Genomic DNA, 22388 nt, shown 5'->3' with positions numbered 1-22388 from the left:
TTTATTTTCTATTCTTTTTAATATAGCATGTGTTAATATATCACAATATACATATATTTTTTTTGATAATAATTTGCTTAAAATAATGTGTTAAGGTAATTATAAAATTATAGAACATGGATATATATATCTTGTTTATTATTCTTTTAAAGATAATTCTGTGAAAGATAATTTTTTCGATCGATGATTTCTTTTTTATCAAAAGACATAATATTTGATCTTGATCTAGAAGACAAAGACAAGCTTTTTCAGAAATATTCTTGTTTTTATTCCCTGAATAAGTTTTTTCCATACAGTTGCTAAATCGTTCGTGAAGGCTTAGCTTGAGTTATCGTAATTAAATTACCAGGCTAATCGCTTATATTATACACGCTACAATTAATATAAAATCTGAACACTAACAAGAAGGTGTTTGATCTTTTTTTTGTTTTTTTGTACATTGTTCACCATAAACAGATAAGATTAATTGTGTCGATGCAATCAATTTATATAAAATATGCATATTGATATCGATGTACTGAAAATAATCGAGCTTAAGAAGTTTTTATAATTTTTATAGTCAATGTTCTCTTTTTCTTTTTAAATGCATCGATTTTATTTAAAATTGATTGCAATTGTATTTTTCTTAAAAATCTACTTTATATATACTTATGTTTACATTTTTAAATGTATAAAAAAAGTATATATATAATGTACATCTTTTTGTATAGTCAAATATGAAATTCTTACAAGTTTTTAACAATTTATCAGTTGCAGTTATTTTATACAAAAATCTCGAAAAATGTATTATATTGAAAAGTTTATAATAATCTTGTTATTGAATTTTTTAAGTTCCTAATAAATTTTCTTAAATGAATGCTCTATATATTATATTTGGTATTAATTGATATCTTTTAGCAGCTTCGTTGGATTGTATCACATTAATCATGTTGGCCATTTGCTCCGTGCAAATAATATATACAGAATATTTGAATTTTATTTTAAATAAAGCTAAATATACATTTTTTAAGAAATAAAAACGAATTATTTTAGAAATTAGAACGAATTTTTTTAGAAATGAAAACGAATAGAGGAAATAATTTGTTTTTCATGAAATATTTGTTTAATTAAAAGTGGACCATAGTTTTGATTGTATTGATTGTCTAATTAGTCTAATGTATTGACATCTTCTATAATATGTAACTATAGACAGAATTTTAAAGTAGTATTTAACAAAGAAAAACTAGATTCAATTTCCGCATGGCGAAGGTTTCATATGGCGAAGATTTCATCATATCTTACCGAAGCAAACAGTTTGCAATAAATATTTCATGCCATCTTTATGGGAAGAAGACTTGCAACAATGACTTGGAACATTTTTGTCGAAACACGAAAGTTTATTCGAATGTCAAGATGAGATCATCTCCTTCAAGTCTCATATTCAAGCTGATGTCAAGACTCTTGATTTTTCCTGCTCTCGGCGCCTGTACGACCATCTCCATCTTCATGGCGGATAATACGACTAAGGGTACACCTTTTTCTACAGTATCGCCCACTTTTACCCTGATGTCGATCACTTCACCGGGCATCGGTGCCCCTAGTTGATTGTTGTCGCCTTTCACCACTTTCGGATGCACATGCAGTTCCTGTATAGAGAATAAACAAAATGCAAATTGTACTTTGTTTGAAATTGACATTCAATATTAATTTGACTGTCATCTTATTTTAATTTTGATCTTGATGATAATCTCATTTTCTAGCTTAACTTTTTAGATAATTTTATTTTAATTTCACTGTAATTATTATCTAATTTTGTTATTTATTATCTAGTTCTATAGTATTTATTTTATTATTATTATCTAGTTTTATCTTAATTATAATTCAGTCATAATATTTTGATATAAAATGACTTTGTATAAGGTAATGTCAAAAGTTTGCATTTACCTTGACAGCCTCCTTATCCTTGATAAACACAGACCTCAGCTGGCCGTTCATCTCGAAGAATACCTCGCGTTCGCCATTCTTCGTAAGATCTTCGGCAACCGCAAGAGTTTTGATACCAAGAGTTTTACCTTTTTCAATTGTGACATCAAATACTTCACCCACTTTAGGTCCCGTAAGGAAGACTCTGGTCTCCAATTTGTCTACCGGACCAAATTGTTCTTTGAAATTCAAGTAGTCCTTCGTTACTTTAGGATAAAGCGCGGCCGACATGACGTCCTTTTCGCTGACATGTGGATGGGATTCTTTCAACTCCTTCGTCAAAGCGGCAAAGTCAAGTGGTGGTAAACTCGCGCCTGGTCTACCTTGCACGCGTGGCATGTCCTTAAGAACCTTCGATCTGAAGACATTACGAATGCAAATTAAATTTAATAAATCGCAAGATAATCATTTGAGATGCATTATGTTCGTGCAAAATATTCTTACCTCAATGGCTCAGGGAATCCTCCATGAGGTTCACCAATAGCGCCTTGAAGAAACTCGACCACCGATTTAGGAAACGATAATTCTTCCGCTTTCTTCAGTACGTCATCAGCTGTCAGTTTATTTTGAACCATAAATTGTGCCAAATCACCGACAACTTTAGAACTTGGCGTGACTTTAATGATGTCACCGAGCAAGAGATTGGCTTGTCTATACGCTTTCTTCACGTCTTCGAAAAACTCGCCTAAACCGAGGGAGTAAGCTTGGAATTGCAAATTTGTATATTGTCCACCGGGAATTTCATTGAGATAAACATCCGCGTTTCCAGACCTCATCGTTGTTGTGCACTCGAAGGGTGCATAGAGTGTTCTCGTTTGTTCCCAATATGCGGAATATTCCGAGATATCAGGGAGATCCAGTTTTGTATCAATATCCGTTCCTATTATAATATAAATTAACAATTTTATTAATTTTAATTTTAACTTAATTTTGATGTATATGTATTAATATTAATGTTATTAGTGCATTAATATTATAATTTATAATATATGTATTGCGATTTTTATTAATAAATTTATAGTGACTCTCTATTTAAATAATAAGTATAATTGATGCAATTTCATCAATTTTCACATTTAAAATTAAATCAAAATTTATCTACATGTGCAGTTAAATAAAAAATTATTAATAGTTAATAAAGGAAATAAAAATTGTTTTTTTTAAATATACCTTGAAGACAAGCAACAATAGCGCCCATAGAAGGTTGACTAGTCATGCCGGACATACTGTCAACAGCAACATCTACAACGTCGGCACCGCTTTTTGCACAGGCTAACATGGAGGCTACTCCGGCTCCAGCAGTATCATGTGTGTGTATATGTAAAGGTATATCCGGATGCTTCTGCCTGATCGCGTCAATCAATATCTCGGCTGCTCTTGGCTTGAGCAATCCGGCCATATCCTTGATCCCCAGTACATGAGTGCCTGCCTTGACCAACTCATCCGCCAAATCGGTATAATATTTCAAATTGTACTTTGTACGATTAGGGTCGCTCACATCGCCCGTATAGGAAATTGCCGCTTCAACGATACCTCCGGCGTTTCCAGCGGCATCCATACCTGAAGAAGAACTCGAATTCAATAAGGAAATTTTTATGAGAAAACTCTCCGACCTAATAGATCGGTTTTGTAATGTATGTTAAATTAGAGTAAAAAGATTTCTTTTTGGAGAATATATTTTATTATTAATTCACATTATAATGAAATTTCTCCAAACTCACCAACGATAAGATTTGGCAGATAATTGAGTGAATCGAATACTCTGAAGATATCCATGCCAGTTTTCACAGCCAATTCACAGAACTTGAAGACCACGTTGTCAGGGTAGTTTGTGTATCCGACAGCATTGGCGCCTCTTAACAACATTTGGAATGGGATATTTGGGATGGCTTTACGCATGTCCTCCAACCGTTCCCAAGGACACTCATGGAGAAACCTCAAGGCCACATCGAAAGTCGCGCCGCCCCAGTTCTCCAACGAATAGAGGTTGTTAAATTTGTGTGCGACAAACGGAGAGATCGTTAGCAGATCGTGCGATCGGACGCGAGTTGCCAGAAGAGATTGATGCGCATCGCGGAATGTAGTGTCCATTAAAAGAAGACCTTTGTGTTGTCTAATAGCCTTGGCGAAGGCTTCTGGACCTTGCTGCTTGTAAATGTGACGGAATCCTTTCGGAGGATCCAAAACATCTGGAAAAAAGCGCAGAAGTGAATCAGTTTGATATTCTTTTGAAAGGAATGGATTGTTATTTGATACATGCTATTGTTAATAAGCGCGACAAAATATTTCTAGAAGCGGTAGATTATCGACATTTATCATTGATTAAAAAGGAGTCAATAAAAAATAAATTATTTATGAAATAAATATGTTTATAATTATTACTTTAATATGAAATTATATAAAATCTTTATGAATATTAATTATATTTATATTGACTATTTTTTATTGATTCTTTTCTGCAATTATATGCACAAAAATGTCGAATATGTGAAAATCCTTATTTTAAATATTATTGTACATAGTTATTAAATATTATTGTATATAATATGATTAGACATAACTTTTTATTCGAAGAAATGCTTCAAAATGCTTAAAATAAAATGTTTTATAACCATAAAAGAAAGATATTTAATAAAAATAAATATAATTAAAAATATAAATAAAAATTAAATATAAATCAAAATTTATAATTATAAAAAGGCAAACATAGTCCATTTATAAATTAATATTATTATGAATTCACATTTTTTAATATATTATAGCAATATATATTTACATTATTTATATTATTATTAATAGCATTTATTAACAACAATTCATTTCTTATTATCTTATCCAGTATATTAAATTTTGCTATTAAATTCGATAAAAAATAAATCAATTAAAAAATAAATTTCGATAAATACAATTTCGTCAATCTGAAAAAAAGAACAAATAAAAAAATAAAATTTTGCTTTGCTATACTATACCTATAGTCTCACAGTTTATCTTCTCAATCTGCACAATAATGGATTTTAACATAATATAAGCTAAAAAAAAAGCATGATATAATATTGTAACCATACCTGGAACATCGGGATCTTTGGTCTCTTCTGCAGCTGCAAGCTTAGCAAAGTCTAAAAAAATTGCCAAACAAAAAAATAAAAGCATGCTATAAACAGTGAAGTGTGTATGAGAAGGAAATTAACATATCCAAAATTACAAGTCATTACATAAGAGTATAATGATAAATCTTTAAATAGAAGATTTTCATGATTTATTTTAATTTATTCGATATTTGTCCCACTTGTGAAGGCATACTGTATATTAATGACATCTTAATTATTAATGCACTTTTTTCTTAATTATGCAGAGGATGAGATATTGAGAATTATTAATATTAATTACTAACGAGGGAAAACAGCATGCTTTCTTCTTCTTCTTCTTCTTCTTATTATTATTATTATTATTGTTGTTATTATTATTATTATCATTATCATTATCATTATCATTATAATAATTATTATTATGTTATTAATGTAATGATGATAAGTAGAGACATGAAAATGTTTCGTGACCCCATTTATTGATTCGCACAATGTGTGCAGTGTATTTAATGCAGCGCGGTGCAATAATCACGCTTGAATTTAGAGACAAGAACACACCAGAAGTGAAGATATAACATAAAGATCTTTGATATAACGCTTTAATAGAGTGTTTCCTGTAAACCCAGCAAAAAAAGCGGAAACGAATTGTCATTGATAAGCAAAAAGGATGTTTATTATTTCTTTTGTAAATTTGTCATACGTTTGTTATTGTTTACTTTCATTAAAAAAAAATAAAAAAGTACGTTAATTAATTTAAAAAAAATTATGCAACATTATGTTAAATTTGACAGAGAGATACTCTTGTGTAAATTTATAAAAATATTAAATGAGAGTTTCATTATATATTATAGCACATAATACATAATATGTGAGAGTGTAAAAATATTTTCTATATCAATTTTTCTTATTTGTTAACGAATTAGAAATTATTAGAATCATAGCGCCTCAAAAAATATTATATCTTCAGTCACTCTTAAATATTTGAAAATTAATCTGTGTAGCAACATTCACATAACAATGTTAATTAATTAATCAAAGAATTAATAGACATCCTATTCTTAAAAAAAGAAGAAAAAAATACAACCCCTGTTTTGCTGATCCATGAAGGCACATCTTCTGCACGACTTTGTTCTAATTACGGCTAGTAATTTCGTCACATTATGGATCAAATGTTTATAAGGTCGAAATTTATAATAGGGTTCGGATTCGAATGTTTGTATCTTATGATTAACCTTAAAAAGTATTTTAATGGGAATTGCTTCGCATATAATTAAACTGAACTGAAGTGCATATATGTCATTTGGATATAAATCCAAAAATGACATTTGGGATCTTTTAGCATTACCCCAGATTATTGCTATATTCGTTAGTAAGCGATCATATACCTAGAGCAATCTGTGGAATATGCGGTTTGATGTCTGCCGGTTTCAGCTGAGTAGCTAATGGTGTGCTTGGACCATTCACTAAAACCCAACCGAGATAATTTAGTAACTTCTGCGCTCGATTCTGGCTGGGCTGTAACTGAAAAAGCTGAGGATGCTCGTCGATGAAGTACGTATCGACGATACCGTTGAGAAACTTTTGATTTTCCAAAACATTTAATAGAAAAGGGATATTTGTCTTTACTCCACGCACACGGAATTCACGAAGGGCTCGATTCATCTTTGCGCAAGATGATTGAAGATCACCAGAATGAGCGATTACCTGAGGGAAAACAGAAAATAATATTTATATTTTTCAAATGTAAAATCTTTTTGCACTTATATATTTTGCTTTTAAATGAAAAATTCTTCATATAAATATGCCTAAAAATTTTCCAAGCAAATGATAATATCATGTATCATTAAAAATATTGTAAAACTGTTCAGATGATAAAAATTAATTAATCTACGTGTTATGTAATTGATAAAATAAAAAATCAAATTATTTAAATATGAACCAAATATCCAATATTAAATTATCTATTAGAATAAATTTTATTTAAAAATAATATTTTCTTTTAATTATTTTAATAGACTATAATCTCATGAAATATCTCTACACTAAACATTTATGTATAATTTGTTATTTACATTAAAAATAAGATGTATCTGGTAATATTATAATTATTTTATATTTGTTAATTTTACCTTAACGAGAAGCGAATCATAATATGGCGAGATTATAGCTCCAGCGAACGCGGAGGCTCCGTCCAACCGGATACCCATGCCTTCGCCAGAACGGAAGACTTCTATTCTTCCGCTATCCGGTTGGAAGTTCTTAGCTGGATCTTCCGTAGTCACTCGGCATTGGATCGCGAATCCTTGAGGTGTAATTTTTTCTTGAGTCATACCAAGCTCCGGTAACGTCATGCCTTCGGCGATTCGAATTTGAGATTGCACAAGATCGATTCTGAAAGAATAAAGATGATATGATATCTGCGTAAAACAAGTGACTACATATCTAATATTACAATTAATTATATATTATAATTATGCATATTATTATTACATATTTTAATATTATAATTATGTAATATTAATATTATAATTATATATGTATATTTAATTATTAAAAAGAAAAAAAGTAGAAGAGAAATGATTGAAAGAGAGGATACAAAAAATGTAAGAAAAATATATTTATCATTTTTTATATGTATCTCATTACCCAGTTATTTCCTCGGTTACTGTATGTTCAACTTGTAATCTAGCGTTGACTTCAATAAAGTAAAAATTTCCAGATTCGTCGACTAAGAATTCCACAGTACCGGCATTTGCATAACCAACGTGTTTTGCCAATTTAACTGCATATTCGGTCATTTTATCACGAATCTTGGTTGATAGTGATGGAGCTGGCGCGATCTCGACTACCTGCAAATTTTACGAGAAAATTATTTTTATTCGTAAGTTAAAATTAAATCGGACGTTGAATTTTATAAAATCAAGTTAATTTTAAAAAACTACTTTATATATACTTGTGGACTATTATAAATATGAATCCTATGCGATTGTGTTATATGTATTGTCCCCGTTTCGAACAAGACAGTCACAGAGAATGTATGACTTGCCTTGTATTCATCCTTGAAGTAGCCTTGTAAAAAATTCATAATTTGTTCACAGGAGAAAATTGCTAACTCAAGATGATATATTATAATAGCTTGAGCAATAATAATTTTAAAATATATCTTGTATGATATTTTATCTATTTCCTGTATCTTTTTAAAATGCTCGTAATCGAATAATCTATTTTTAAATATAAGTTAGTTAACTTACAAGGGCTGCTAAAAGACTTGATAAGATATCAGTAAATGATATTTTTTTAAGTCACTATTTAAATTATTAGATTTTTTCTAGTTTATACAAACTGACTGCGAATACAGATAAATATTTTTTTATAAAATAAGAATAAAAAACTCACATATTATATTTCAATATATAAAAAATGACAAACATTGCCGAAAATATTGCAACATCAATGGCTAATGTACGGGTAATCGATTAATTGATTATTATCAACATTAAATTAAAATTAATCGATTTACTGACCTTTTGGTGACGACGTTGCACAGAACAATCGCGTTCATATAAATGCACGACATTGCCAGCGTGGTCCCCAAGTAATTGAACTTCAATATGACGTGGTCTTTCAATGAATTTCTCGATAAACATCGCGCCATTTCCAAAAGCAGCCGCGGCTTCGGAAGATGCACGATTGAACATCTCACGGACCTCTTCCATTTGTCTTACGACTCTCATACCTACGTAATAATAAAATTTTTTAGAACAATTTTACAATATAAATATATTAAAAACATTAAAATATTTTATAAAATGCATTTCTTCAAAAGCAGATAAAATCAAAGTTTATTATCTTTAATATTATATTTGTTTTATTTAACTAATGTGAACATTATTAAGGGAAATTTATTACTAATATTACTCTTTACTTAAGAAAAAGGAATATTTTTAATTTATCATTTACAATATATATTTTGATTTTTCTTTATGCATTTTGCATAGATATTTGAACAAGTAGTATTTGACTAATAATAGGTATTTAAAAATCTATTAGTCAAATATTATTTGTTCTTCTTGAATTGTAAAATATGCAAATCTATTGCGCCATTATCATCAAATAATCTATTGTAACCATATGTTGTGTGTAAATGGTTTTCACATTATTCAAAAAGGAACGAATGGTTTTCAACACACTCATACATTATATATTAGAAAATACATTTTTCGTTTATATGATTTATATGCATTATTATGTTAATTATGTTTTTAATAGAGCAATAATCTATTACATAATTTGATTTTTTTTTATTTATTTCTATTTTTTATGTGATTTTATTTTTTATGGATTGATATATTAATAATTTTAATGAATGATTACCAAATAATACTTTTTTAAATTAAATCTGATATGCTAAATTAAATAATGTCAAAACATTGAATTATTTTTAAAATAATAATTTTAAAAGAAAAATAACACTTTTTAGCAAGAGATGACTTTATTGCTAACTTAGAGCGATATATTATGACAGCTTGAGTAATAATAGTTTCAAAATGTATCTTACATATTATATGTTTCCTGTATTCTCTCTTTAAAATGCTTTAATGATCGACGAGTAACATAATTGTCTCGTTTCATAAAATAAGAGTTAACACAGTTCTTATATAAGCACTGTTTATTTCAATGAAGCGAGGAAAAGACTTGAGTTATTTAAGATTTAATCAATTAATTAAGATTTAAATATAAGTTTCTATCTTAAAATCTAAAGTATAATCAAGATTTTTATGAGACCTTTGAAAAAGGCTTTTATGAATTACTTTATAAAGTACTATAAATATTTTTTTATATTTAGATAGAAAAACGAAATATTGACTCTTAATATTTAAAATTATAAATTTACCTCGTCCTCCGCCTCCATACGCTGCCTTAAAGATAACCGGAAGTCCATGTTTCATGCAGAATTCTATCGCCTCGTCGGAAGTCGTTACCGGTCCATCTGTTCCTGGAACGATGGGCACCCCAGCTTCAATTGCGGCTTGTCTAGCAGCCACCTATCGATTGGATGTACATACCATACTTTTGACTTCTGGCTCAAGAATTTTTGGAGAACTACGAGTATTTGCAGAATCAATGATATGGAATGTTGTGGAATTAAGGATTAAAATACCTTATCTCCCATTTGCTGAACAACTTTAGGACTAGGTCCGATAAATCTAATGCCAGCATCAGTCACCGCTTGAGCAAAATCCGATCTCTCTGACAGAAACCCATAACCAGGATGTATGGCATCGATGTTGTTCTCCTTGGCAACTTGGATGATCTCGGGGATGTTCAGGTAAGCTTGAACCGGAGGTAATCCTTTGCCTACTAAGTAACCTTCGTCCGCTTTCTGCCGGTGCATTTGCATTTTATCTTGCTCCGAATAAATCGCTACGGAGCGAATACCGAGTTCCGAGCAGGCACGAAACACGCGAATGGCGATTTCTCCTGTAACATTATTAAACTCATGTATTAAAATTTCAAATATAATTATAAGAAGTCGGATATACAGAGGAGAAATTTAAAACGTATTATTTTTTTATTGGTTTCGTTTTATATTTTTATTATAATGATGAGTAGAAATTAATAAATAAAAATTAAATCGATTTTTAGAACTTTTTGGGATAGTAAACTATCATTCATTTCTTATGTGAAATTCACGCATACAACACGCGTAGTACACGTGTTATAAGATACAGATTAATTAAGCGGAGTATCTAGCAATGTGCTAGATTCCCGCGATGTTTAAATCATTTCATACTTCTATATCAGGAATAATGCTGTTGCTCTTGATTAATCACGTAATCTTGTTCTAAAAATGAGCAAATACCTAACATTCATTAACTTCAATTGTATTCAAGCAATGTTTATAGTGCAAATCTTATTTACAATTATTTGCAAAACATGATAATGCTTTAATTTATAATATTTATAATAACAAGTTTATAATTATTATTACATCAATTATGCAAATAGAACACCGTGAAAATATAACAGAATAAAAGCAGATTTAAATTTTGCAGACAATTATTTGTGCTAAAATAAATAATAGTAAATATCTTTACTATCTCTATTATCTATTTCTATAGATATGTACAAATTTTTATAGTACATATCTAACAAATGTGTTAATGAATCTGTGATGTTATCGAGAAAAATTTTGTAATAAGACATGTCTTGCATCTTATCTTCTACACAAGATAAGTTTCTTCTTTCTTATAAGATCTTTCGAAATTTGTTTACTTATATAAAACTAATTTTCTTATAATAATCAATAATTATAATGCATAGAATATATATATGCATACACGTTCTGTTGTAAAAAAATCATAGAAATGGAAACTGCACAGCAATAATTGTAAATTTAAATATTGATTTGTGATATACATAAATATATTAAATATTGATTTGTGATATACATAAATATATTATATTTGTGTATAAAGATAATATTATTACTTTGTACGTATAATGCAATAATGCATTTTTTAATTTATTGAGAAAAAGAAAATTTACATTATAAATTAACAAATCTCATTAAGGAGAGACTTTAATGTTTATTATTTTTTTTTAAAAATACTTAATCTATATACTTAATTTATTTACCTCGATTGGCGACGAGGACGCTCCTGATTGGTCTGTATTCTACATCTGCGGCGAAGTGTCTTGCAGCGATCTTCCATATTTGTAAAACACTTCTGTGTTTACTCAACGAGTGATGAGCGCGTATGGAATGCATTTTGTCGGTCGCTGTGTTCTCGTCAAAATCACAATATCACTATCTTGATACTTTAATACGAATATCGTATAAAATTAAAAGACAAATTTAATTATCTACACTTAATTACTTTATCCAAGCAAATTATTTTCTTATTAATATTTAGGCCGTCTTAAATATTTGGACTAGTATTTGCGTTTTAAAGCTATTTCCTTCCGCGCGCGTGTATTTCGTTCTTCCTTCAAGCTCGCACTCGACAATTCGTTTACTTTGAGATAACAATGTCTAGTAGTTATCACTAAAGGTAGTTTTCAGTTTATCGGAAAATACTTAATATTTGTCCCACAACACGAGTGTTTTCATTAAGCACTAAAATGTCACTTTTTATTTTTTAAAACAAAATATCACTTATCTCTTGCTATTTTGCCAACTATTCGGGTATTTCTGAAACAGACAAATGACTTTCTTTAAATAACAATCAGTTTATATATAATTGCTATTATTATTACAGCTAAAAATATAATTTGCAATTTTTTTATCTGGTTTTCACTTCTAAATTAATAGATTATTAATAGATTAATAGATTATCTGTTATATACTTGTCATTTTTTACGAATTATATTTAAAACTTTTATATTTAAAAATATGTCTTTCTTCATACAATAATAGAAATTGTGGATATGTACCTTGTAATTATTGTTTATGAGATAAGATTTATTTAAGTTATTTAATTATGTTATGACTTTTTTAGATATTTTAAATTAAAACATTATGTAAGAAAGAAAATTGTTTTATTACAAGAAAATTATTATATTGTGATGGAAAACAATATCTTATTTTTTGAAAAGAAGAATCTACTTTTATTCTTTATTAAGTAACATTTTATTTGAGAAATCTTTTTTCATTATTTTACAAGTTAAAATATTAATTTCCGACAAAAAAGAAACAATATAAAACAATAACAAGTCAAACATAAGAAAGATCGTATTACACCGCAATACACTGAAGATTGTCTTTAAATTAGATTATTGACGTATTATGGCTGACATTGAACGTAACGTTGTACCGAATGAATTGTAAGTGCAAATCTGAATTAGCGTGTTGATATAGTTCAGTTTACCACACACGATATCGTACGATATCGTATGATACAATATTTATCAATTCGTACTTTTAACGCTGCTATAACATGATATGGTCACGTGATTCACATTATTTGAATGTGAAGGAAATGCACAGCGCAGAGACATTTTTACGAAAATTCTGTGCTTTGTAATAAATAAACATACAATCGCATTGGAGAATAAAATGGATGATGGTTATATGCATAAAGAAACAATAAAAAATATGTTAGATGTTATTAATAAGTGTTAACAATATTGTGTTTATAAGCTCCAAAAGAAAATATTAAATGTTAATAGAATAAATTTCACATAGAAAAAGAAATTATGAAAGAAAATTTATTAGACAAAATTTTATACGAATATAATTATACGAATATAACTATATAATTATAAGTATACGTAAAGTTAAACGTAAAATTTTTGCTTATAAATATTTTTGCTTATAAATATTCAAAATAAATTTAATATTCAAAATAAATTTAGTGCTCTTAATACGTTAGTGTTGTTTGTGACGATGATTATATGTGCGTTCTTTAAAACATCTTTGATCAATGGTCAACGACCATTCAATACATTATTAATTTAATACTACTAAATCATTCTAGTGACGCATTTCGCTTTATAGTTTCAACATAAAAGATGTATATTTGAAATCCTTTTCATGAATAGAAAAAATTTTTATGAGTTAATTCTCGAATATATTTTTTTAGTAAATGTTTATGTTAATTAATTGATATGTTTCAACATAAATCGTATGTTAAAATATATATCAATATCAATCGAAGATCGCACGGTAATAAATTGCGTAACAAATAAATTTTATGAGAAAGTATGACAATTTTCATTTTATTAATCTCTATTATTGATTTTTTACTTACGTTATCGCGTTTACGTAAATCTTTATTTTCGTTATCGTGCTTATGTAAAAAGATATAAATATATTTGCAAACGTGAGAGAGGTATCAGGCGAATATAATGCATTGAGAGATGTCACACAGGATATGACACAATATAAACTATGATGTAGTTAGAAGCTGGCGACGTGAAACTGTTTCATGAATAGACTCTATTATTTACTAAATGTTACAATTGATAACGAAATCTAAAAGTGGAGCAGTTTATACTTTAATGATTGATAAAGTAATTGAGCAATCGATAAAGTAATTGAATTATATTGAAAAAGCAATAAAATATTCTCCAATTCTTGAAACATTCTCTTTATTTTAAAATTTTATTTAATTAAAGATATTATATTTAATACTTAATTTAATTGATTACTTCTTCTGTTTTAATATAGTAATGATTATATTCATTATTTATCTTTATATATGTATTTAAAAACATTGAAAAATATAAATTAATAATAATTAAATATATATTTGAATATTAAATGCATTAGTATTACTCTAAGATTATATTATGTGTTACGAAATATATATATTTATTATATAATAATTATATAATTTTTGATTATATAATTAATTGATACTATCTATTAATGTTGCGATAATTGCAAGCAAATCAAGATGTATTTTCCTGTCTTCAAGCAGTGATTCATATCAATTAAATTCATTGTTTGACATTCCTAACGAGTGATAACGAGAATAAATGACGCTTTTTATAATAATTATCGAAATTATCGAAAAAATACCACGTGATGCCGATAAGGAATACTTTAATATTCACCAATACATGGAATTAATACATTTCATTCATGCTATTTGTAAAACATATATGTTCTATAAGGATGTATGTTGGACAAATCTTTGTGCAATGGAAATTATCTTGCTGTTTGTCACCGCAAACAGAAGAAACATTTAAAATAATTTTAAATATAAATTTATCATCGAGACAATTGATACATCTTCGAAAATTTCATCCTAGTAATAAATATCATTTAATGGCTATAAGTTATGATTATATATATGTATAATCATGATTTATAAAATAAAATATTAATATTCTTAAATTATATGTATATTTACATAATTATTTATTAATTGTGTTATAATAAAAATGATAATTATATATTTTATTCATTACGTATATTATACATATACATATACATTCTGTATCCTATGTAAACATATAAAACGTCATTAAATAAAGTTGCTATAAATTACACAAGATTGCTTGATAAATAAAATGTAATATTATTCGTTATGAATAACAATTTTATGAAAAAACTGCGTGATATGAATTAATCATAAAATATGTAGAACGAAAGACATTTCTATTTGAATTCTATCGGAATTTCTATCTGATCTCGTATTCGTGGCATGCTTTTGCAAGTCACGAGTAAATGCAATCAACCTTTTGAAATTTCTTCGCACTTTCGATCGAAGAATTATGTCTATGATTTTTCACCAGATTGTATTTTTATAAATATAATTTCGATCGTCCTCAAAACTTTCGATCGCGAATAATAAACTATCGATTACGAAATCGAGACATCTATAACATTAATCGCGTGAACTATTCACCTCTCATTCGCAAAACACGTGTCGCTGTGTTCTCGATTTCTTTCGTTCTTTATTACACGCAAAATAGATGCAATAAAATTTTTTCGAAAATGTAGATTCTTACACTTTGTGAATTTCGTGTATGTCATTGCGTTGATAAGACATTAGAATTAAAGTTAATGATCTGATAACAAAATAAGATAAAACAAATATAATACGACATGTGTATGTATGATAGAGCTGACAAAATTAATACATATTATATAAAATATAAATGCAAATAAGAAGGTATTTTAAAATGCAATAAAAAACTAAACAAAAACTAAAATAAGAAAATAATTATTTTATTATAAGGATAATTTTTAAGATTTTAATACTCTATATATATATATATATATATATATATATATATATATATATATACACGGTGAGTCATTTTAATCTATAATCCCAATTATCTCGTTGGCAAAGCATGACAGAGAAAAAATTTTCCCACAAAAGTTGTTTGTTTCTTTGGGGGCCATAAGATGGCATCATTGGTTTGACCTTGAAGAGTCATTTGAAGGTCACGTGAAGGTCACCTTCAATTTCTTAAATGGAACCTACATTTTCTCATTACATATTCTTGTAGCTTATCTCGAGAGCTTTCCAAAACACTATAATTAAGTACCTTTTCATTAAGTACTTTTCGAGTTATGAGGCTTGAAATAATTTCTTAATTTTACATAAACCGTAAAATATCTTGTAAAATATTCATTTTTCGATTATCTTACCTTAATACTTTTATGTACAAAATAATGAGAGGAATCAATTGGTGTAAAGAAAACACATAATTATTTCGAAAGAAGAAATGTAATTTGCAATTAACAATTACATTTTTTTTTTCGAAACAATTATGTGTTTTCTTTACACCAATTGATTCCTCTCATTATTTTGTACATAAAAGTATTAAGGTAAGATAATCGAAAAATGAATATTTTACAAGATATTTTACGGTTTATGTAAAATTAAGAAATTATTCAATCAAGCCTCATAACTCGAAAAGTACTTAATGAAAAAATACTTAATTATAGTGTTTTGGAAAGCTCTCGAGATAAGCTACAAGAATATGTAATGAGAAAATGTAGGTTCCATTTAAGAAATTGAAGGTGACCTTCACGTGACCTTCAAATGACTCTTTAAGGTCAAACCAATGGTGCCATCTTATGGCTCCCAAAGAAACAAACAACTTTTGTGGGAAAATTTTTTCTCTGTCATGCTTTGCCAACGAGATAATTGGGATTATAGATTAAAATGACTCACCGTGTATATATATATATATATATATATCTTGGCGCAGTGCAATATAATATAATATTTATTATATAGCGAACAAAAAAATACTATAAACACTATAAATAAAACACTAAAAATACTATAAACACTATAATAATAAAATAATATTTATTATTATAGCATATTTTTTATTGGCCATATATTATTAAATGTTTTTAAAGTTTTGGGAAAAAATTATATTACAGAAGAAAAAAATATATTACAATTGTTTTTTCATTCAAATATTGTCACTATCATAATTAATTTATAAACTTTTTATAGATTACAATTAATACAAATCATTTTTTACCATATCCATGATATAGTGATTTTTATTGTCAGAACTTGCATGAATTTATTCAAACTATTATTTAGACTATTTATTATTTAAACTAATTATTTTATTATTTATTTATCAAATCTATAATTTATACAAATAAATTGAAATGAATAAATTGTTATGTGAATCTAATTATAGATTATGATAACATTTAAAAGAATTGGATTGCCTGATATTTGTCTTCTAGATAGATAATGCAATCGTATGATTGCAGTTCAATCAAACAGTGAACTATGATTGGCTTCATTTTCACCAATCAACTTTCTAAGGTTTAGGTGTAAGATTGAGTTGATAATTGAATAGAATTTCTATCAATTGTTGCTCGTATTATTTTTGTACATACGAAAGATTTTATACTTATTTATTATTATCGATTGATAACATTATGTACCCATTATTATATTATTAAGAAACATTTATTTATTACTATTGGATGTATAAATGTATATAAAACACTGTGAAATACTTTTAAGTATTGATCCGTAGTAATGACAACGCCGTGGCGTCAGAGACAGCTGATTCACTATCTATATATATATATATATATATATATATATATATATATATATATATATATATATATATATATAGCATTTTCATACATTGTTTGTTAAGTTCAAGTGCAATTGATAAGCAATTAAAATATAATTAATAAATGTATCATGATAACTTCCTAATTTACTTAATCAGCTTAACAATGTGATTTAATTGAAGTAAAAATGAATTGGACATAGATTGTCATTCTATTATAAAGAATGTAAATTAGTGTTAACAACGAAATAATGATGAGATATATGAAGGGAGTTATATATATATGTATGTATATTTCTTTTTCATGTTAGCAATTAATGTTTTATACCACTATTAGCTTCACCTACGTAAGGAAATGTTTTTATGCGCACACACAGTTTGCGTGGTAAAGAAATATGAAGTATAATATAATTGCAGCGGAACAAATAAAAGACTGTGCTACATAAAAAACTTTTGAGTTCATTGGCATCATTTCTTGGCAACTCGTAGAAGAATCATATTATAATAAGAATAGGTCAATATATGCGCTAGAGCTGTATTGATCCCTCGTGATAAAAACTTTGTACAGAATCTATTGAAAACAACTGATTTATTATGTATATTTTAATTAAAAACTAGAAAATGAAAACTATCGAAGAGAAAAAATCTGCTTTTGCGTCCAGCTTTACAATAGAAGAAATATATAATATCTAAATATGTTAAAAAATGAAAAAAATAAAGTACATAAATAGAAAATAAAGATAAATAGAAATAAAGATAAATAGAAAAATAATTTGAAAAAAGATTATAATAGAAGAAATAATCAACTTTTGTTTGTTCAATTTACTGTCCTCTGAATATAAAATGCGATATTCACACACACAAGTTGCGTGAGGGCAAAGTTCGTGAAAGATATGATTACGCAAAAACACAGTGATGACAGTGAAGTATCGAGAGGAAGAACGAGATAGAAAAATATTTAGCAGTCTCGCATATGACGCGCTGCGCACGTGCTATCTGCAGTTTTCACGTTGCATCACAATCGTGCACATGCGAATGAATCTCGAAATGCACCGCAATGAAGGTTATTCGGTCAAAGTAGCGTCTCGTAGTCTGCCTTGATCCATCTGGATCACTCATCGCCATCATTAAACAAATGAAAAATAGAGATATATGATTGTGCCATACATGTGAGCATTTAATCCAGCACGTAATTATATATGCGATTCAGGGACAAAGAATTGTAACTATAGCCAATAATTGGTTAAACTAATTCTTTAAAAACAAATTAAAAAATTGTTCAATGTAAAGTTAATATAACATGGAAAATTGCAATTTTAAGACTGCAAAATATGTCTCAAATTTTTTCTGATGTTTGCGTATTTCTATTATATATTTAATATTAAATGCCATAATTTAAAACTCGCGATTTTATTTGAATCACACATAATGTTGTCATGATATTATTAGGATATATTTAGCACTACACTACTACAGGTATATTTAGTACTAGATATGAGGGAACTATCAATATATGTGTATATACGTTCGCTATAAATTAAAGAAAAATACTAGATCTAATAGAAATAAATTTTTTTACCATTTTTTATATAAAATTATATGTTTATATATATATATATATATATATATTTGTGTTATATGAATTTTTCTAATATTCTTATCTTTATATATACAATTTTTTTAACAATAAATTATTGTTAACAAGTTGTTGTATATTATTTACTATTTTATTTATCTTTATTAAGCACTATGTCATCAATATCTGAATAACTTTCTCAATTTTTTTCGCACAAAAGCAACACAAATATGTAATGTATATTAATGGAAACTGGTTATGTAAATTGCCTCGGTTTCATTATCACATATCATCATGCAGCAATATGTATTTCTTTTCGTTATGTTTGGTTCCTTCGAAGATAATGCATTTTGATCACTCAGAAAACATTCAAGTTTTATTCCCTATTTCAGCGATAAGAATATAACCTTGATTATTTTTTGACATATGCTACTTAATATCGAAGTGCGCAACTTTTGACTTTGCATTATAACGAATTACTGCAAACGTGAAAATTTCCCATAATTTATTTATGAAAAAAATTCTATTACTTTATTTAAATTGTTAACACTTGCGCAAACATATGAGTGACATAACTCCCAATAGCGTAAACTCAAGATATGTATATGTACGCGAAAAATTATTTGCTATTATATACAATAATTTTTAAATTCGCAAGAAATTTAAAAGTTTTTACATTTCTAAATTGATTATGTATCTTTGTGTAAATAAGTTGAATAATAATATTTAAATATATGACCTTCAAAACTAGAAAGTAAATTCGAATTAGCAAATCGTTATTAGCGAATCAAGATGCGTAGAAATATATAGGTACAAGTATGTATATATATATATATATATATATATATATACGTAATATCTTATATTTTAAATAATTCAAAGCTAAAATATTAGCATTTGTTAAAGTTTAAAAATTAAAGCTATATTTTCCAACATTTACTATAAATCTTTACTATAAATCTTAATATTACTAACGGAAGAGATAAAACAATATACAAAATATTATTTTTCTTTTTCAAAATTTCGTCAGCAGTTAAATTATAAGTTTCATTAATATTAATAATATTAAAACATCTAAAATATTAAATTTATTGTATTATTTATATACTTCTTGCATGTTTATCATTAGTTAAGAATTTTATAACACAGATTATAGGCATATTCGAAACAGATAAGAATATATCATTCCCATTATGCTTTATTTATTGACGCTAGCAAAGTATCCAAGGAAAAATTCATCACGCAATTGTGGTTGGGAAACGAATTTTCCTCGTCGTGAAATAATGAACGTTGCACTTATTCGCACATTTGCATACACCGTTCACTATTCGCGTACACTTGGAGTATTGAGAGAAATTATACTCCAATTTAGGTAAACACGCACATTAATAACGTATCCAGATATCAACGATATACCGGTCAAGGTGATCATGCGAATAAACTTGTCGACTTCAGTCAGATTTCGTGTACTTACTGTATCACACGCCGGGGACGAGGCTGGCCAGACTCCGTCCGGCTGAAGTCTAAGCCACACTGAACAGTCTCCCTGGCACACGCGCTCGACGACTACAGAAATAGAGGTGGTAATTGTTAGTCGAACTTGCGCCTTGCCTCTGTAAATTCTAACTAGAACGAGTGTGCTGCTGCCATCTCTTCAGTACAAATGCTCGACAAGCTTTTCTGATTGTTCCCTTCGCGACGAGATTGTTGATTAACACGTTAATATTAGATTTTGAAAAATGTTTCATGAAAAAAATATATATTATTGCGTTTTGCGAAAAAAATTTCAAGTAAAAAGTGTAGTTAAAAAATCAGATTTTGAAAAAATGAGGAATATTTGAATAAATAATAATAATAATAATTTCACAAAATTGGAGACATTTTAAAATTTTTAAATAATCTTGAAATTTCAATTAACACAATAAACACAATAAAATTGATAGAAACCTAAATATAAGATAATAGTTTATGTAAGTTTCGTTGGATGTTCTTCATTTGAGAAGTCATTGATGATTACTATTTCTATTTTGAAAAAATACAATTATTTAGATAGATCTGAACTGCTAGGAAAAATTGCAAATCTATAAGATAATAATAAAGAACATTGAAAAAACAAAAGAATATAAAAATTTTCTGAATATTTTTATGGCCAGGATTGAAGCAATTTCGCAAGTGACATATGTGTGAGATTATCAGATAAATAAAATAACATGATGATAGAAAATAATAATTATTAGCATAATAATTTAATTATTAGAATAATTATATAAAATGTTAAATATTTATACAATAATTGAAAAAAATCGAAAAATGTCACTTATTATTAAAAAATTGCAATGGTTTATAAAAGTAATTATTCTACTTGATTTTATAATTAATTAAATTTTGTTAAATTGTTTTCTTTCGATTGTGGATTTTAAAATAATTGCACTTTAAGAAACTTTGAAAAACAGTAATGCAATTCTTGATAAAGTATTAAAAAAGTTTTAACAACAAAGTTGCTAAAACTACAAATTTAATATGAACAATGCAGGATTGTTTCTCAACGTTTTATTTATTTGTATACACTTATAGACCCTAATTAGGCGTGAGCTACTCCATTCCCAACTTGAATTAACAATTCAATTTTCAATAATAAACGGACCACATTCGGTAAGCCGTATCGTGATTCTCGAGACATACGTGTCGAGGCATCTGATAGGATTATAGCGGAGAGATAGCACATATGTGCGGTTTAAATAGTTGACTCGGCTACGAAAAACCACATTTTGTTTGATAATTGTCAGAAGTATATTCAAGTATATTCAAGTGCAAAAACAACTTATTTTTTGTAATAAATAAAGTTTTCCGTTACTGTTTTGTCAATGTAATTATTTCCAATAGGTTTATACGTAAAATTTAAATATCGGCTAATTGATTACTTACATTATCCGCCGTGTTCGTAACAGATACTTCGAGTTTACGTACGTACAATAATAATATATGTACACAAAATTGATTGGCCTAGCTAAGCTAATGTGAATAGACCGTGTAACGCGAACACAAGGTGTTAATAATTTCGTAATGTAGCCTTTAATCTTGTATACCGCGAATGCGTCAATATAATCATCACTTGATTAACAAGATTAAGATCCTTGGAAGCGCATTGTGTATTGACTTCCGAATCAAGTTTATCAAGTTATCACTGAAAACTATTTTGGCGTTTCGCTAAAAAATTTTGTTTTTTAAATATTTGCATTTCC

The 22388-nt window shown here is 27.6% G+C and overlaps 1 protein-coding gene across 2 annotated transcripts; it reads right to left on the bottom strand.

Moving 5' to 3' along the window:
• Nucleotides 1-121: 121 nt before the first annotated feature.
• On the bottom strand, nucleotides 122-20746 carry Pcb (Pyruvate carboxylase). Of its 2 annotated transcripts, XM_083090480.1 has the most exons (14): nucleotides 20621-20746; nucleotides 11688-12243; nucleotides 10210-10529; nucleotides 9943-10093; nucleotides 8573-8784; nucleotides 7695-7897; nucleotides 7178-7439; nucleotides 6434-6752; nucleotides 5028-5078; nucleotides 3684-4151; nucleotides 3133-3522; nucleotides 2407-2842; nucleotides 1924-2320; nucleotides 122-1625 (listed from the first exon to the last, which is right to left on the bottom strand). In XM_083090480.1, exons 2-14 carry the CDS (start codon nucleotides 11818-11820, stop codon nucleotides 1377-1379), a joined length of 3591 nt encoding a protein of 1196 aa, XP_082946606.1. In that variant the 5' UTR covers nucleotides 11821-12243; nucleotides 20621-20746; the 3' UTR covers nucleotides 122-1376. The 2 variants fall into 2 exon arrangements, with proteins under 2 accessions (XP_082946606.1, XP_082946607.1); XM_083090481.1 differs by lacking the exon at nucleotides 5028-5078.
• Nucleotides 20747-22388: the final 1642 nt, after the last annotated feature.

The sequence above is a fragment of the Camponotus vicinus genome, unplaced genomic scaffold (assembly GCF_025532165.1).
Source record: "Camponotus vicinus isolate PSW18456_S1 unplaced genomic scaffold, iyCamVici1.0 SCAF_2, whole genome shotgun sequence".
Lineage (NCBI taxonomy): Eukaryota > Metazoa > Arthropoda > Insecta > Hymenoptera > Formicidae > Camponotus > Camponotus vicinus.
This window is presented reverse-complemented; position numbering and strand designations above follow the sequence as displayed.

Bases quoted from the DNA above. Each gene is read 5' to 3' on its own strand.
- Pcb (XM_083090480.1), bottom strand. From the start codon at position 11,820: ATGCATTCCATACGCGCTCATCACTCGTTGAGTAAACACAGAAGTGTT. The intron at 10,530-11,687 runs GTAAATAAATTA...ATAATGTTACAG, and splicing joins CGTCCTCGTCGCCAATCGAG to GAGAAATCGCCATTCGCGTG. The intron at 2,843-3,132 runs GTATATTTAAAA...ATATTATAATAG, and splicing joins TATTGTTGCTTGTCTTCAAG to GAACGGATATTGATACAAAA.